We start from the raw sequence: 19,445 nt of genomic DNA, 5'->3' as shown, positions 1-19,445 counted from the left end.
TCTCAGAAATTGCTTGAACTATTTGGTCTTTTGAATGTTTGACTCGGGGGATATTGCCCATAAGAAAATAGTATCTTAATATTTCATAGAATCGCGTTAAATTAATTGAATTATGGGCAAGCTACACTGGTTTCGTTTTGTATTTTCAACAAAATAAAATCCCCTTTCTGATTTGTCTTAGAATTTATTAAACGTATAACCAAATACTGTCCGTAAAAGACAGGTCAGCCTCTTCTCTAAATACCGGATCCCACCGACGCTTGAATCTACCAGTACACTTAATTAATCTGGATAGGTGGCCTGCCAAAATAGGCTAATATGAAAACAACTGTAAACATCCTTTATTCGTAGTTATAATAAATCTGCAATAAAACAGGTTTATATCTACCGCCGCAAAAATGAATTTGATTCCGTATGACAACCCTGTAATAGATTACTTTAAAACACTCTCATATAAAAACTAATGAAAAATAATGCTCGTAAGGTATGATAAACTTTGATGAGAACCCTTACACTAAACCATACGTCATGAATAAACATGATGACGTATTCACTAAGTATAGGCTATACTTTTACTGGTTATAATTGTCGAAATATTTCAAATGCTTTTAAAAGCAGTGCTACACATTATCAGAGAATCGGTAGAGATTTCCGACCAATAAAATAAAATGTGTATTTTATACTTCTTTGTTCTAAATAAAGAATGTCTTGAACTTTTCAATTCGAAGGCGAAGCAGGCCATTTCAAATGCCATTAAAACGACCAGGCACGTGATTGGTTTTGAATAAAATATTTATATGAAGGCACCCAAACATAATCGCCACTGAATTTGATTTCTTTATTCGACAAGTCGGTACCCCAGATAAATGGGGAATAACATAATAGTTCTAGAACAATTCTATCGGAAGTTATGCCACATTTATGCCACGTGTCAGGCAACAGTTTGCGTGACACCAATGACATTTAATCCAAACCTTCACCCCAAGCATTTGCAGAAAAAACAACTGTTTACCCTGATTGGTAATCCAAAAATAGTCCTAAAAAAAAAAACAAACGGATATACCGACTGTAATATCGCAAGAATCCTAGTATTGTTAAATCTAAACAAATCTCAACCCTTATGTGGTGATAGGCTTGCTAAATCAACAGAATGAGCCGGATGAAGCAGAGACGAAACAATCCACATACATCTGCAGTCCTGAATAAAAATTATTCTGTGAAACAATCGTTTTTTTTTTTTTTTTTTTTTTTAATTTACTTTCTGAAGTGTAGTGGTCAGAATTCGGATCACCATCTGTAGGTCTACAAATCAAGCTCTGAACCCCGAAATTTCAATCATTATTGCTTTGTTTTTTCGTTTGCCAACTGCTATCAAATCCTAAAATACATTTAAAGCCGCAAAACCACCTCCAGTAAAATCGTCTAGATAGTTCTGCTGTTTGCCTGATTTCATGTTTGATTTCAACACAAAATTCTTAAATGCCCACCACGACCTAGTAACCTTTTCTTTTTAACCACGGAAACTTCATGAAAATCATTCTTAAATTACAAGTAATATACAGCCATGATGGATAATCAAGGCCTTTCCAAAAATAAATGAGTTTTACAGCTTCATATGCAAAAACTTATTCAATCAATCTCTTATCATCATAGTTTTAAGAGCATAGCATAGAATGACTACTTTACATTGAAGAAACCAAATGTGTTCGAAATTTAACTTAATACACTAATTTCTGTACATATTGTTACATTGATTAAATATAGTATTAAGTCATTAAACACCTTGTTTTGGCCTAATCTATGTCACCGTCAACTTGTTACTAAATACTTATATATTTCAATCTTTTCATGCAAATCATGTAAAACTACCGTCATGGAAATACAAAAGAATACAGGTATTTTGTGGCGTATCTTTAAATCCTAGCAAATTTTTGCAATGATATCCATTCCTCAAAAGGAAGTGTTGTATCAAAATAAAAACTTTCTGTGTCAGTCCAGTGTTTGTGTTAGCAGAGAAGACTATTAAACGTACTAGACGGTATGCGTTTTGCGTTTTTTGATGACAAGTCCCTTGACCTAGATCTTGACCTATTTTAGAAATTTAACAGCTGTTATTTTGGGTCGATATAGTCTACATTGACCGGTGAATTTGCTAAGTTAACTATATCGATATTTTTTTTTTTTTTTTTGTTTGAGCTCTGAGACGAAATTTCATTTGAACTTCATCTCCGGGCGCGACCCCAATCTTGACCCCTAAAATGTCTCTGAAATGTTCTACTTGCAAATTATCCCGGGATGTGGGTTTTGATACTTCACTGAAAAGTTATACTGACTGCAGGACACTCCCGAATGTGGAGCGAAGTATGTGCTTTTTTATGGAAAATTTGAATATTAATGAAGTAATTGCACATGCAGTGACGTGTACTCGCCCGAACCGTTTCCGCTGCGTCATTAACCTGCACACATCGCCACCACAAGTCTGTTATGTTTTAAGACCAGGATGCGGGCGATATCACCCGACGCAACTGAAACTGCCCACCGTGCACACGCCATGCTAAAACTTGTACATGTAACAAAGCATTTTCTGAACTTTATCACTGATTGGTTAGATATGTCGCCGCATAAATAATGAACGCTTTCGACCACCGCATATAGAATTAATCTTGCCCGAATGTTTTCAGCCTGACCGTCGGTAGACAGTCTAAAATGTCTTTCTTACAAAAAACGTTTTGATAACTAAATGCCCCCTTTGACCGGCAATAATGCCAAATTGATATATTCGTCTCTGAAAATCTGTTCAAGGGAGGAAAGCAGATGTGCCGCCAATAAGACACTGGTAAGACTAACAGAAGGTATGATTTAATTTGCGCATCTTCCCACAGACTGTAACTTTTTGTTCAATATTAGACATGCTGACCATACAGACGAGCCTAGTATAGATGACCTATACACTTACACCGCCACACCCTCCTTGAAATTTTACCTCTAACCATGACATAGTCTTGTGAAATACACGAACCATGTAAAAATACTTAAAAATCAATAATATCATTAATACACCCACCAGCATTATCTTGTTACTGTCTGTTTCTTCCTTCTCGATATCGTTTGCACAATTACCGGTCCCTCGTGCTCCAAGGTCATGTGGAGGTATCTGATTCCGCACCTCGTTCCTGGCCGGCCTTTTGTTTCTCTCCTCTCGTCCTATGGTGATATTCCTGTTGTTGACGATTTTGCTCTTACATTTTGCCTGTGACCTTCGTCCTTCCTTTCCCGGCCTTGTCGTTTAGGTCTAACACGTTCATGCGGCATCTCAATTTAAGATTACTTTAAGTTTATCTTTACTGAACGACATGTAGAAGAACTGTAGATTCTGTCAGTCAGTGTATAATAACGGTCTATTCGCCCTTTCAGACGCAATGTGAGAAATCTGCACGGGCTTTTTGCTTTTATATCGAACAACTGGCTGTGTTCTCGGCTCGCTGAACATGCACATCAGTACTGTATTGATAAAACGAGAACCAGTTCAACTGAATAATAAAGGCCGATTAATCCCGAATCCTTAGCAACTAACAAACATTTTAAGTCTCGAGGAATAAATGAAATTATTTTAAAGAAATAATTTATATTATTTTAATACTACATTTAGAAATTAGAAAAGAAATCTGTTTCTCAGTTACTTGTTTCTTTTCTGTTAATTTCGAAAAATGATGTTTTCTTCAAAGCTTTGATGGTAAAGTTTTGTTTCGTCATGCTTTGGATGTGGGGATGTTTGTTGTGTGAGAAGTTAGTGTATGGAAGGAGTAATTGAGACTCATATTGACTGCATAAACAATTGGCATTGAATAAGCTGATCTTTTTCCAAAATGTTTTGTTTTTTTGCTGTTAGAATCTGTGTTATATTTTTTTAGCTCGACTATACGAAGTGTAAGGAGAGCTATCCTACTCGCCCTGGCGTCGGCGTCTTTCCGCGTCCCCACCTTGGTTAAAGTTTTTTTACACTTTCTCTTTTTTCAACTTATCTCTGTAATTACTTGATGGATTTGATTCAAACTTGAAATACTTATTCCTCATCATCATCTACATCATCTGACATAAGGTCCATAACTCTGGCACCAATATTTCATGAATTATCCCCCCTTTTCACTTAGATTTACAGGTTAAAGTTTTAATGCACTTTCACTCTGTCTCTGTTATTACTGAATGGATTTGATTCAAACTACAAAAATAGTTGTTCATCATCATCACCCACATCATATGACACAAGGTGCATAACTCTGGCACCATTTTTTCATGAATTATTCCCCCTTTTTACTTAGAATTTCAGGTTAAAGTTTTGGTGCACTTTCACTCTACCTCTGTTATTACTGAATGGATTTAATTTAAACTTAAAATAGTTGTTCAGCATCATCACCCACATCATACGACACAAGATGCATAACTCTGGCACAATTTTTCATGAATTATTCCCCTTTTTACTTAGAATTTCAGGTTAAAGTTTTATGCACTTTCACTCTATATCTGTTATTACTGAATGGATCTGATTAAAACTTAAACAATTGTTCAACATCATTACCCTTATCATATGATACAAGGTGCCTAACTCTGGGACCAATTATTCACGAATTATTTCCCCTTTTTACTAAGAATTTTAGGTTAAAGTTTTAATGCACTTTCACTCTGTCACTGTTATTACTGAATGGATTTGATTCAAACTTAAAATATTTGTTCAACATCATCACCCACACCATATGACACAAGGTGCATAACTCTGGCATCAATATTTAATGAATTATGCCTCTTTTTGCTTAGGATATACTTATATAGTGTTTTGATACATTTTATCTTTACCTCTCTTATTACTTTAAGTTGATATTTTTGACATAGACTCAGGCTTTTGTGCAGTATCTTGATCCACAATTGGAGTCATTAAGCACTCCAGTGACAGCTCTAGTTTCCTCAGATGTGCCCAGTTTCACTATCCAGCATCGAAATAGTCGAGCGCACTGTCTCCTGTGACAGCTCTTGTTATGTCTCACTCAGGAGACATATTGTTTTTGCCCTGTCCGTCTGTCCTTCCGTCCGTCCGTCCATCACACCTCATTTCCGAGCAATAACTGGAGAACCATTTGACCTAGAACCTTCAAACTTCATAGGGTTATAGGGCTGCTGGAGTAGACGACCCCTATTGTTTTTAGGGTCACTCCATCAAAGGTCAAGGTCACAGGGGCCTGAACATTGAAAACCATTTCCGATCAATAACTAGAGAACCACTTGACCCAGAATGTTGAAACTTCATAGGATGATTGATCATGAAGAGTAGATGACCCCTATTGATTTTGGGGTCACTCCGTCAAAGGTCAAGGTCACAGGGGCCTGAACATCGAAAACCATTTCCAATCAATAACTAGAGAACCACCTGACCCAGAATGTTGAAACTTGATAGGATGAATGACATAAAGAGTAGATGACCCAAATTGATTATGGGATCACTCCGTCAAAGGTCAAGGTCACAGGGGCCTGAACATTGAAAACCATTTCTGATCAATAACTAGAGAACCACTTGACCCAGAGTGTTGAAACTTCATAGGATGATTGTACATGCAAAGTAGATGACCCCTATCGATTTTGGGGTCACTCCATTAAAGGTCAAGGTCACAGGGGCCTGAACATTGAAAACCATTTCGGTCAGTAACTTGAGAACCACTTGACCCAGAATGTTGAAACTTAATAGGATGATTGGTCATAAAGAGTAGATGACCCCTAACAATTTTGGGGTCACTCTGTGAAAGGTCAAGGTCACAGGGGCCCGAACATTGAAAACGATTTCCGGTCAGTAACTTGAGAACCACTTGACCCAGAATGATAAAACTTGGTAGGATGATTGGTCATGCAGAGTAGATGAACCCTAACGATTTTAGGGTCACTCTGTTAAAGGTCAAGGCCACAGGGGCCTGAGCATGGAAAACCATTTCCAATCAATAACTTGAGAACCTCTCAACCCAGAATGTTGAAACTTCATAGGATGATTGTTCATGCAGAGTAAATGACCCTTATTGTTTTTGGGGTCACTCCGTTAAAGGTCAAGGTCACAGGGGCCTGAACATTAATAACCAGTTCCGATCAATAACTTGAGAACCACTTGACCCAGAATGTTGAAACTTCATAGGATGATTGAACATGCAGAGTAGATGACCCGTATTGATTTTGGGTTCAGTCTATTAAAGGTCAAGGTCACAGATGCCTGTTCATGTAAAATCATTTTTTGGAAATAACTTGAGAACCACTTGACCTACAATGTTGAAACTTAATAGGATGATTGGACATGCAGAGTAGATGACCCCTATTTATTTTGAGGTCACTTGATCAAAGGTCAAGGTCACAGGAGCCTGAACAGTGACTTGAGAACCACTAGGCCACGAGTGTTGAAATTTAGCGGGATGACTGGACATGCTAAGTAGATGATCCCTATTGCAGCCAACCATCAGTGTCTCTTTGACTTTCGCTCCTGACCCCTATTGACTTCTTGCCTATAGGACTTTGCATTGGGGGAGACATGCGCTTTTTTACAAAAGCATTTTGTAAAGCATTTTCTAGTTACTATTTGTTTTACTGTTTGTTAAACCTTTTAATTTAAAATGCTGTAGTAATTTTGATTTAAATCTTACTGTTATAAGAACTGTATATGGCCTCAGTGTACTGTATAAAAAGATCACATTGCTTTTTTGTAGGACAGTTAATATTTATAATGTCTCCCAAATACATGGGGGAGAGATATTGTTTTTGCCTTCGCCATCTGTTCATCCCTCCGCATTAAACTTGTCAAGCTTTCACAGGTCAAACTGCTGGCCGGATTTCAATGAAACTTCATAGGAGTGATCAGTACCAAGCCTAATTATACATATTGCTGACCCGTTCTGCTTTGCTGCACAAAATGGCTGCCAGAGCTAAAGGTATACATAGTGGGGAGACATATGTTTTTGTGACAAAAACACCCTCTAGTTATCAGTTTGTGGAGATACTGTCAAGACAAAGCTGAGACTGACAGTATCTCTCTGGATGGTTACAGTATCACTGTCCCACTCAAAGCAATGTGATATTTGTTTTATCATACCGAAAAGATAGAAAGATTTTAAATGCTCACTTTCATAAATCAATGGAGAAACTGTTTCACCAAAAAAAGCAATGGCATGTTCATCATAATTGAGACACTGTGTTAAACAGCATGCAAATCTTCAAAAAAATCTTATTATCTTTGACAGTATATACGTCATTGCCTTGACAGTATTTTTATTTTCACAAGAATTAGATCAGTAGAAATAAAGACAGTGTAACAGAAAAAATAACACCATGCAATATATGTTATATGTGTTATATGCAAGTTTAGCATTGACAATATAAATGTGGTATATGATAATAAGTTCTGATACTTCATATTTATAGCTCATTCCTAGATGGTAGTACTTTATGTTTCATTGATAATATACTTGAGATATTTGTAAAAAAAAAAAAGTAGATAGGAGTATATTTTAAAAGTAAATGTATGGTGGATTTGAAATGAATAAATGCATAGTTTTTATTTTGTTTAGCACCAAGCCGAGCAAAGGTGTTTGGTATGGAGACAAGTCGTGCGGAGTTGGAAGCACTGTTAAGTAAATGCCGAGAGCACAGACAGAACGTACAACAGCTGCTAGTAAAACAGGAATATCAGCGTTCTCAGGCCGCCATGAGACGTAAAATGTTGGAAAACCTTGATGATAGTATGAAAAGTCAGAAACCAAAGGTAAATATACTGCAGCTTCTTTTCTTTCTTTTTCTACATTTATAACAACTGAAGGATTACAAAATCCAGATCACCCATAATTTATTACATATTTTGTTTTGTATCCATTCTACCCAGTTAAGAAATTAGGAAAATAGGCAGCTTGATCAAATGTAATAGCGAAAATGTATGTAAATATTTGTGAAATAAGAAATTGCCACACCCGGGCCCATATTCTTAAAGCTCCTAAAGAGAACACTTAGGAAAATCTTTAACATTGTAAAATTTCCTGAACAACATAGCACAAAAGAGAAGTGTAGACTTTATAAGATTTACTGACAATCTTCATTACTATGCTAGACTGTATGTGACAATATTGTTAGACATTCCAACTGTCTCAACAGTTGTCCACAAAATGCTTTGGAACTTTTCCCTTAGTCCCTTAGGGAAAATTTTCCCTTAGGAGCTTTATGAATACCAGTCCTGAACATCAGGTCTTGTACTCCACATACATTATAACAATATTTTTGATAGATACATGCTGTTATTGCTCCGTATAAAACTTATTGGTTCATCGGTTAATGACCTTGCAAAATCTTTTATTTCTATATATGGTGTTTTACATTTGTTGTACAGGCATATTGGGAAAATAATGATGTCTCTGTGAGTTTCGGTTCTCAGTTTCATTTATTCACAAAAACATTTACCTATATCATAGTTCCTAGTTTGTTTGCCAGTTGTTTATTCTTTATTATTATGTTAAATCTTTTTTTCATATTTTGGGTATAAGGAGCATAGGCCACGATGTTGACTTTTATTAGTTTATTTGACATTGTTCTATACAATTTAGCAATATGTTTGGACAAGGCGAGTGCAATATGTTTTCTGGTACAAGTCTAAATATATCTCATATAGTACAGAACAATGTTGAATATTCCCTTTTTATTATATACCTCTGAATACAAAACCAAGTATTCATCTCCCATGGGCTGTGGAAAAATATTAACTGGTTGACATCAAATATGACATTAGTGTGGGGTTTTGACTGTTTCAAACAAGTTTTCTGCCTAATTTGTCAAAAATTATAGTCAATTTTGACTGATATATCACTGGAAATAGGTATAAAAGAGTCATTAAAACAGTGTCTTGATCTGCAGTCATTCATTCATGGATTTCACCAGACTTGATCACACTCGGGGGTGGGGGGTGGAAGTGCCTTGTAGGATACAGGTCTTGCAAAATATTGGGACACAGATTCATCCATGAAATATATACAGGAGCATCAGGTTAAGGATATATTGTTATTGAATTGCATATGGATATTTCTCTCAGTTAACAGGATTTATCATAAGTAAACTTGGCAATTCAATCTAGAATTGTTGTGCTGCCCACTGGCACCAGAACAGAAAGAAAATGCCTCTGTACATGTTATACCTTACCCCTAGGTATTCTATAAGAACCATGGTCATGAACGGGAAAATATACTAACCGTTTCAATCGTAAATTTCTCAGCTTAAATGCACAGTTCGGTGAATGGGTACCTAGTATATTGAACAAGCAATAATTTATCTTCTATCGTGCACCAGACACATTGTCTCAATATTCCATATTGCTGACATTATCAACATATTGTATGCTTTCATCAACGTTACAGAAAAAACTTGCTTGACCTTCCCTAATGAACATCCGGTCTAGAGGTCACGGCAGTGTGCACATGTTTGGTGAAATGTAAACAAACAAAAACAGAATTTTAAAAATAATCACTTTTTTACAATAAAACTCGAAATGATGAATGAAATTCATCTTGTATATGATCTTTAATTTGAAATCGTACATTGGTCTGCATCTGTTCTGTTTATTTTATTCATTTTGCACATTTATGCTGCATTTTCACATTTTAGCGAACACGTGTAGTAAAATGACGATTGACATACATTTTCACATTAGCCAATCAGAATGGTTTTGTAATCTAGAACGGAACTTCACCAGGGAAGTTCAAGCAAGTTTTTTGTGTAACGTTGAAATAACTATAAACTACGCATTGTTTTTCTAAGATAAGATGTATTGAAGAAATGTGACTGGTACACAATGGAAGATAAATTACCACTTGTTTGATATCCATAGTACACATTCGCCGAACTGCGTGTTTTAGGTATGAAATGCGCAATTGAAACGTGTTAGTATATTTTTCCCTTCATGACCATGGTTCTTATAGAATACCTGGGGGCAGGGTATAACATGTACAGAGGCATTTTCTTTCTGGTCGGGCACCACTGGTGCTGCCCAATACAGAATATTTGAATAGGGAAATATATTTGAATAGGGAAATATATTTGATGGTAACATGATACAAAAGCAGTTGGCTGTTTGGAAGAGACCAAAAGGTATAGAAGAAATAGTATTATATAGTTGTTTGGTTAGCATCAGTATTACATATAGCAGTGGTATGTGCTGATTTGTCTATGACCATATATTATGTAACTTCTATGAAATGACATTTTGAAGCTAATTGCCTTATGAATTCCATGGCCTTCAAGATGGCAGATATACACAGATTCATCCATGACCCTTTATACGTACATATTGCCACTTTTCTCTGTGGCCGAGTGGTTAAGGTCGCTGACTTCAAATCACTTGCCCCTCATCGATGTGGGTTCGAGCCTCACTCGGGGCGTTGAATTCTTCATGTGAGGAAGCCATCCAGCTGGTGTACGGAAGGTCAGTGGTTCTACCCAGGTACCCGCTCTTGATGAAATAATAAACGGAGGGGCACCTGGGGTCTTCCTCCACCATTTAAGCTGGAAAGTCGCCATATGACCTATCATGTGTCGGTGCGACGTTAAATCCAAAAAAAAAAAAAATTGTGGAAATGGGGTTTTTGGTTAAGTCTGCATTCTTTATAAAGAGGGAGTGGTCAGACTTACCCATAAATGACAGATGTACAGCTTAAAAGAAAAGAAAATTTCTGTTATTTTACATATAGAGATGAAGATATAGCTTTAGTGGAGTATTGTGTCTGTTGGGGTTATTTTAGAACATGCTGGTGTTGGAATGGACTAATGTCGATGCTAGTTCCCAGTTGTTAGCAAAATAGCAAGAGATCTACATTGCTATTTTCAATATCTGTAAATTTAAAAAAAAATATTGGCATAATTTGTTACTAGAGGTATAGAAGGGGATGGAGAAAGATGTGACAATATAAAATTATGTCTATTGTATTTCACAAAATATTGAAATCATAATTAGTAGTTGGAGTTTGGATGTAGAGATGGATAGAGGCTAACATTATTTAAGTAGTTACTTAAATAGTTACTGATGTTAATGAAGCAAATAAGACATTTTACTGTTCAGTAATTCTGTTGGATTTCACAAAATTTCTTTGCTCATTGATGTTGCTAAATAATGCTTCTTCATTAAGTACAGGCAAAAATTCATTAATTTTGTACTTAAATGTTTTATGCCTGATGACAGCTTACTGTCAAAGGTACAAAGTCCTAAAATTTGAATGCAGTGAAAAAATTCTGCTGACATCTAGCATAATATTAAAGTCTGTTGCCATCAAGAGATTAAGAACAGCAATTCTAATATGACTAACAATGCTTTAATCATCACAACGATGTTATGTTGACGTCACGTCAACGTGATATTTAGCGCCATGTACGCATCGAGAAATAGCGCTTTCAAATTTCATGAAATATTTTACTAAATAACGTTTTAAATGAAATGTCACATTGTACAAATGTGTTGATTAATTATCACACATACTGAGTTAGTTATTCGCTTTGCTGAATAATTCGCAATAATTTTCGCCCGAACTGAACTCTGCCACAAGACGTATTACCATTTCCGGCCCTGGCTTGTATAAACAAAGACCTACTATTGGCGCCATATTTGCGTGAAGAAACAGTTCCATCATATTTGATATAAATTTTACAATAAAGAACATATTAGAATTGAAATAATTTATAGCAAAACAGTGCTTTATCACTATTTATACACTCGGGTGGTTATATGTTGTCCGAAATAATTTTACTCGGGCTGCACCCTTGTGAAATTATTACGCCCGACGTATAACTGCCCATCGTGTATAAATAGTGATAAAGCATAGTTTTGCTATAAATTATTTCTTAAATATAGGCATCTCATTGTTGTTAATACTCCACTTCAGTTTTTCAGGAGGTGGGAAGGGTTCAAACATGTAATTCTTGATATTAGAATAAATTATTTCAGGTTTTCGTACTCATGATCATTAAATGTTTGTAAAAAAAAATGGAGTCATTAAAGCACCTGACATGCCTTTGTTAATTTGAAACAATCCTGTTGTAGGGTAGACTGTTATTGCATACAATCATTTAACATATTACTAGTGATTATGCGGTAGTAATGATTTAAGGAATTTAATGTACCTGAAAATAAAAATGCTTCCAAGAGAATTAAAACATTGCCAAAGACAGTACTGGTCATTAATATTTTGTGTAATGATGTGAAGGAGTGATTGCCCTGAAAATCCAAAAGATTAACTTAGGTAAATAATGATGCAAAAATGCAATACCATTCATGTTTTGTTGATAATTTGTTATTTTTAGACACTGGTAGATGAGAGCGAGAAGGAAGAGCGCCACCTACAGGATGAGTTCCGTGATCTTGTTATGGCAATAGAAATGTACCTTAAACCAATAACAGCTCAGTTTGATGGAATTCTAGTGTAAGTGTATGAACTAAACGAATACATATAACATCTGATAGAGTAATTCAACCATATGGTTATATCAGTCTTTTTAACCCTTACCCTGCTAAATTTCTGTGATGAACTTGTCCATCTGTCATCCTTGCATGGACCTCTCAGATTTGTTCCAGTGGTTCTTTTTATTGCCCTTCCATTACTTATAGGCCATCTACTGAAACTGCTGGTCAGCATTAACCACACTTGGTCTGTAGCTTTCCAGATTCTGCTTGGCCTCTTTTAGGGGCTGTTGAGTTAAAATGAAGTAACATTTAAATAACTTTTTCTCATGAAACGCTAAATGGATCTTCACCGAACTTGGTCCATAGCATCCATGTATGGAAATCTTTTTAAGTTTGTTCAAATGGCTTCATTTGATGCTTTTTAAGGGCTGTCAGAGATAAAAATAGAAAGACTACAACTTCTTTTCATGGTCTGCTTCTTAGGTCTTCACCAAACTTGGTCTACAACAACTCTTGCCTAAATTTCACCTCAATCCCTGAGTGGATTGTATTCAGCCTAACGATGCATATTGCTCATATGTAGATGATTTTTATGGGGGTTTTCTGCTTTGATCATTTGAATGTTGAAAATTAAATATGTTTCCGGTTGAGTAATTACGCCTCTAAATACATTTTATAACTTAAACATAAAGTCAGAAAATGATTGCTCAAATGCAAACATTTATATAACTTACTGTTAATGAGTAAACTATATTAAACGCCTAGAAGCTTTTCAAGTAGAAAATTGCCATTTGAAGATTTACAACACAAGCATAAATTGTCTCACATATTTATTTTATGTACAGATGTCATTCATATATTTTGCAAAATTTTGTGAATCTTATATCAATATTATGCTCCATCGTGTGTTGTCTTTACTTACATGTAAAATTTAAACTTATTACATGGTTGCAATCTTGTCACAAATATGAAATATGGCAATGTGTAAAATTGTGATAATGAATTTTGAAGTTTATAAATACTGTGATTTCAGTAAATGTTAGAATATTTGCCAATGAATATGTTGTGCATATATCCAAGGATTCACTATAAACCTGTTCACTACAACTATTTTATTTTACATACTAAAACAAAAAAAAAGAGAGCTAAAATTGAGACATTTGAAATTGTTTACCTTCATTACAACATTGTTAGTAATTAGTGAAGTTTACAAAAGCTGTGATATCACTTAGTTCATAATAATGATCACTAGACAAAGTCTTGTTGGTAGGCATCCATCAGTTGTTAATTGTATCTGTTGATTAGTCACTATTATTTACATCATCATATGATCACTATCATCATGTTTGCTTTGTGGATGCCAACAATCATTGCTTGATCTTCCTGTCTGATAGAGACAGTTTGAGGACGATTGCACTTCCTTAACCACACCCTGAAGTCACCAGTCTCCTCATTTGATTGAAGTGGAGACTGAAGTTTGTTCTTAATCAGTAGTAGCTTATTGCCTAAGCTTGAACACAGTAAGCAGTTTCCAAGGTCATCAATGATCACTTTCCTTGGCCATGTAAATTCCTGACTTTCCATTTTGTACAAAAGTTTACCTTCAAAACTCAGGCAGGTTAGACTATTTTTTCTACCATCAGTGACATAAATGTCACCGTTTTTTTTTGATTCACAGTTACGTAGAAAGGGGAATCAAAAAGTTCCTTACCATTTTTGTCAACAGTTATGTTCCTAGAAATTTTTCCATGTCTGTTTCGGACCTCAATGACACCATTTCCTGGGTTGTTATGGAATGTTATTAGTATATTTTTCTTGTAGACAGCAACACCCCATGGCACCCTCTTTAAATTTATTCCTGTACCCTCATGTAACCTCCCAGACTCTATATTGATATATTTTAGTAACTTTCGGTATTTCAAAGATACAATGATGAGATTGGCATTAACAAGTGCGACATCCCAAAGATTACCAGCAAGGTGAAGTTTATCAAGTAGTTGGAAGTTTTTGTCTAGAAGGATCACATTAGAATTGGCATGATCACATAGGATAAGGGAACCATCTGGTAGGAACAAGGATCCTGTTATATCACAGATAGAGTCACTCATTTCAGATATGATTGGTTTGTAGAAGATGTTCTTGATTTTCAAATTACCAAATGATATTTCTTGCTTTTGTACTTCAGATTTTTTTCTTGCACATGAATCATTTGAGTAGTTTGGTTTCACATTTAGATAACCTTGCTGTACTGGCTCATCATTTTTATCTTGTTTATCCACATTTGTTTCCTTAACTTTGTCATTAGTGTTAGCATTATTAGAATTGTCTCTGCAACTTTCGTTTTGGTTGTCTACAGTTTGATTCATACTGATTTCTGTCTTCCTTAATTCATCTGCATCTGTAAACTTCCCTTCCACATCTACATTTTCTGTTTCTTCTTCATTTTCCTCTTCAGAAGTTCTGATATTCATTTTATTTGTAATGTTGTCACAAATGTCTTTGACTTCCAGTATCTTCTGCATAACTCCCTGTGATTTCCTTGCCTTTGGTTTTAGGATGATGGTTGTTTTTACTATTGTATATTCACAATGAATCTTTTCCAGTTTAGATTTAGCAGCAAAGATTGCTACTTTGTCTTTTGATTTTGCAACATGGTCTATATGTTCTTGGAGAGAGGATAAATTGTTGATTGCATCAGTATATATTGCAACATTTTCTCTTAGTTCTGTAATGTAAGGCTTCTCCTGAAGTTCATTGCCTTTGATTTCATTTTCTAGATTGTCAAAAAATTCATTCATTTCTTTCCTTACAGAATCCAGCAGGGCTCTCTGACTTCTTGATGTGGCTGAAATAGAATCTATTTCCTCTGTTTGAACAGTTTTAAGTTGTTCAAATTCAGTTTTGATGGCTTCAATTTCTTTAACAGCATTGTAAAACCTAGCTTGATCATCCTTTTCACAGATGTCGTCTATCATTTTACAGCAACAAGTTGAATGTTTTGCCATTTTGCATAAGCTACATAACACAGTTTTATGTGTGTTACAATAAAATTGCACTTCATTCATCTGATGGTCATCACATAGCTTGAGTGCTAGTTTTGGTTTTATTTCCTCTCTTGTCCTAGGCATCGAATCTCCATGAAGAATATGATGTTGTCGGAATGCTTGAAATTTCCGATGAGATTGTCGGCATTGTTGACATAAATATTCCTTACATTCTTGGCAGAATGCTCTGGCATCTTGTTGTATTCCTTCAAACTGGCATGGATCACAGTTCATTGTTACTGAATCTTCAGATGCACAATATTCATCATCAAACATTGTGAAATTTTAAGTGCCCTTAGATTTTGTAATGAACCTGTTTATGATGGTTTGTTGGTTTGATAGGTAATATTCCTCACTTTTTCCAGGCACTCTTTCTTTAGTAGTTAGACAACAACAACAAAGTTACTGTTATATTTTAACTTCTGTCAACCAAATTATTATGCGCAGGTAGTTCACCTTACTTCCTATTTATATGGTTAACTAGGTTAAATATTGATTTATTTCAAGGGACAAAACTGTTTACTTTATTCAGCAGGTGATTTAGTAGGAGTTTTTTCTCTTGATACATATTTATTCTCGTGGACTATTGCAGTAACACACTGGAGTCACAGTTTTTGCCCAATTTTAACGAAGCTCGGTCAAAATGTGTGTAGGCTACTTTGATACTGTCTCCTTGTTATATAAAAATTGTTTACACTCAAGAGTCTGTGTTTTCAGCTTACCAACACGAAACCTAGCCAGAATGTTTGCCTTTTCTTAAATCTAGATCAAGAGTAAAACTAAATCATCTAAGATCAAAATCTGGGTCACATGGTGAAATCATAGAACTAACTTGTAAAAAACTCTAGAGACCATATTTTCTATATGAACTCAATGAAAATTTTGTCTTTGAAAGTTTGATGAGATTTGATCTTTGATCATCTAGGATCAGAAACTAGATCTCTAGGTCAAATAATAGAAAAACTTAAAATTATTTGTGGACAGAATGTTGGTCATGATAAAGTTTAGACCAGATTAAAACCTGGACCATTTGAAGTAGGTCAAACTGTGACCACATGTTCTGCCTGGTGTTCATAAATCCCTGTCTAGAGTGTTTTTCAGAATGAAATCTAGGTCTTATGTTTACCTGAATTACATAAAACATGGCCAGTATGTCCTAATGAAATCTAGGTCAATTTAATTTGTGTGTAGATGTATTCATGAACATTGGGGCCTTCGTGGCCGAGTGGTTAAGGTGGCTGACTTCAAATCACTTGCCTCTCATCAATGTGGGTTCGAATTGAATTTTTCAATTGAGAAAGCCATCCACTTGGGCACAGTTATGTGTGTGGGGGGGTGGGGGGACGGAGGTTCAGAATTAAGTTAAGGGTTGAAAATAGGATAAGGTGATGCCTGAGAACATGAACGTTGTTGGCCTATCATTCTGAAAAACAACACTGTGTACATAACTGTAAATATTTCTTTTGTATATCACAGACCCCCAGTGCCTAGCCCATCAACCAGTGTTACAGAGAAGCCAGGACGTGAGCCAAAAGAACCTCCACCCCCACCTCAGGAGTATGCAATCCTTCTGGCAGACCCAGAGCTCATGGAGCTGCCCTTAGAGGCCCTGAAGGTGTTCCAAGTGGAGAACATCATATCACTGACCCGAGACTTCTCACTACAGTTGTTCTATCATAGATACCACCAGGACACCCCAGAAGGTGAGAAATTATCTATTTATAGATTAGGCAAACAGCATGATATTTCTGTGAGATATCCTCCATAACATGTTACGAATGTTCCATACCATGATACAAACTTTTATTTGGGCAGAAACTATATGAAAACACCAATGGGTTGAGGTTGCAAAATGCTCCAGTTATCTAAGGTTTTGTGCAGTCCAAACACAGACCATGCCAGGAAATTGGCTTCGGACAGTATAAAATGCTAAAGTCTACCATTGATCTTGAGTGAACTGTTTTTCACTGTATTTCAAAATAATGTTTCATTTAAAATTTGTTGATGCAAAGCAAATATGTTTTCTTTGCTTGGATCTTGCTTGTTGACCAGAATTATATTTCTATAAACAACGAAAAATAATTATTCCAGCAGACCAACTTTTGTGTTCCATGCTTCGATCCAGTTACATTGCACAAGAGAGGTGTATCTTCCAGAAATAATCTGTTGCCAAACAAAGAATGATCCTGCCCTTCCATCCATTCATAAAGCATGTTGTTTACTATTTGAAGTTGTTAATATATTTTGCATTATTATTTTTCAATGTTTCTTTAATCATTGGTTGCAGGACAAATGTATGCTGATAGTTTCCCCTTGTTTTTATATATATATATATATTCATTTTTTGATATGGTGGTTTTTGTAAACTTCCATATATAGCCGTTGTAGAGATTATTTGTGTCTTTGAAGTATGTCAGTAAAATTCTCGGTAGAGAGTATATCTGTAGAAGTAAAGTAATATTACATTTTCTCAAAGAACCTTTTGAGAACTAATTTAATGTGTTGTTTGAGAAAAATTCCAATGAATGTAGGCTTGGTTTTTGACCTGCATTTACAAGAGCAAGATTGAAAAAAGTTATAAAATGGTTGACATAATTTAAATTGTGTTTTAGGTGAAGGACAAGGTCAGTATTTGTAGACATTGATGTATTACTTTTGTAACTGCATCTTTCGGAACATGTATATAACACGGTTAATGGTGTAATATTGGTTTGGGAAATTTAATCATTTACGATAAAAACTCGAGTCCTTGATTTGTTTGTTTATTTTGTTAACAAACTTTTGAAATGTTTGTATAAAATATAACATGATGAGTAATATTGAAACCATTTTTTTCGTAGTAATTATAATAGCATTTTTCTACATTTTGAAGTTTTCATTATGCATTCTGCTATAAGCAAATTAGCTAATACTCGGATACATTTATAAGAGAATATTATTCCCCAAAATACATGGAGGCTATATTGCAGTAATGCATGTCCGCTTTTTAGTCTTTCTGTCCATCCATAATTTATGTACACTCCATTTCTTCTAAATTGCTGCAAAGATTTTCTTTAAACTACCCCATAAAGATGACTTGCAGAGCACATGACAAGGGTTGCTAAATCCAAGGTCATTGGAGATGACAAGATATTAAAAAAGTTGTGTATTTCTTTTGTTTTCTGTACATATAACTCTATCCTTTGCCTCTAGCTGTGGAAAAAATCTATTGTCATTCTATCTTTATACAATGCAGACAGTAAGATTAGAAAAAAAGCTATTTAGTTATATATATATATATTGCCTTCAGTTTCCTGTTTCAATAGCTGAATCAGTCATTGTATTACTCTTTAGAAATAGAAGTCTTATTTTCTTTAAACTGATTAAATTTATTACATTTACAACAAATTTGAAAATTTCTTCCGGGTTAAACAGCTTGAACTTATGACTCAGGTTTGTGTAACATCATTTTAGGGCTCCAGGAATAGGAATTTTATGTACATATCTAAACTTTCTGTAACTTCCAATACAATCAACATCTGTCTTAGAATCTGACTGAGTAGCTGCCATCAATATTTGAGCCATGCCATGAGAAAACCAACATAGTGGGTTTGCGACCAGCATGGATCCAGACCAGCCTGCGCATCCGCGCAGTCTGGTCAGGATCCATGCTGTTCGCTTTTAAAGCCTATTGGAATTGGAGAAACTGTTAGCGAACAGCATGGATCCTGACCAGACTGCGCGGATGCGCAGGCTGGTCTGGATCCATGCTGGTCGCAAACCCACTATGTTGGTTTTCTCATGACGCGGCTCATTTACAGTTCAAAATGTGCTTCCTACAATGAAACTGTAGTAGATACTGCATTAAAATACATTGACACCCAAATAAGACGAAGCCCAGTCGAAGGTCACAGTGCTGAGTTAGTCATTTTCTTTTTTGCATAACTTAAGTTGTCAAATGCCTTGTGATGCAG

General features: G+C 35.4%; 1 protein-coding gene across 1 annotated transcript in view; it reads left to right on the top strand.

Moving 5' to 3' along the window:
- The window catches only part of LOC123545982 (cilia- and flagella-associated protein 46-like), a 126,804-nt gene that overhangs the window by 88,342 nt on the left and 19,017 nt on the right, over positions 1-19,445 (top strand). The window contains exons 46-48 of the mRNA XM_053550424.1: positions 7,590-7,783; positions 12,349-12,467; positions 16,969-17,195. Of these exons, the coding sequence (XP_053406399.1) occupies positions 7,590-7,783; positions 12,349-12,467; positions 16,969-17,195 (540 nt within the window). The remainder of the gene's footprint in view (positions 1-7,589; positions 7,784-12,348; positions 12,468-16,968; positions 17,196-19,445) is intronic.

The sequence above is a fragment of the Mercenaria mercenaria genome, chromosome 9 (genome assembly GCF_021730395.1).
Source record: "Mercenaria mercenaria strain notata chromosome 9, MADL_Memer_1, whole genome shotgun sequence".
In the NCBI taxonomy this organism is placed as follows: domain Eukaryota; kingdom Metazoa; phylum Mollusca; class Bivalvia; order Venerida; family Veneridae; genus Mercenaria; species Mercenaria mercenaria.
Note: the sequence above shows the minus strand (reverse complement) of the source record. Positions and strands in the feature narration are given on the sequence as shown.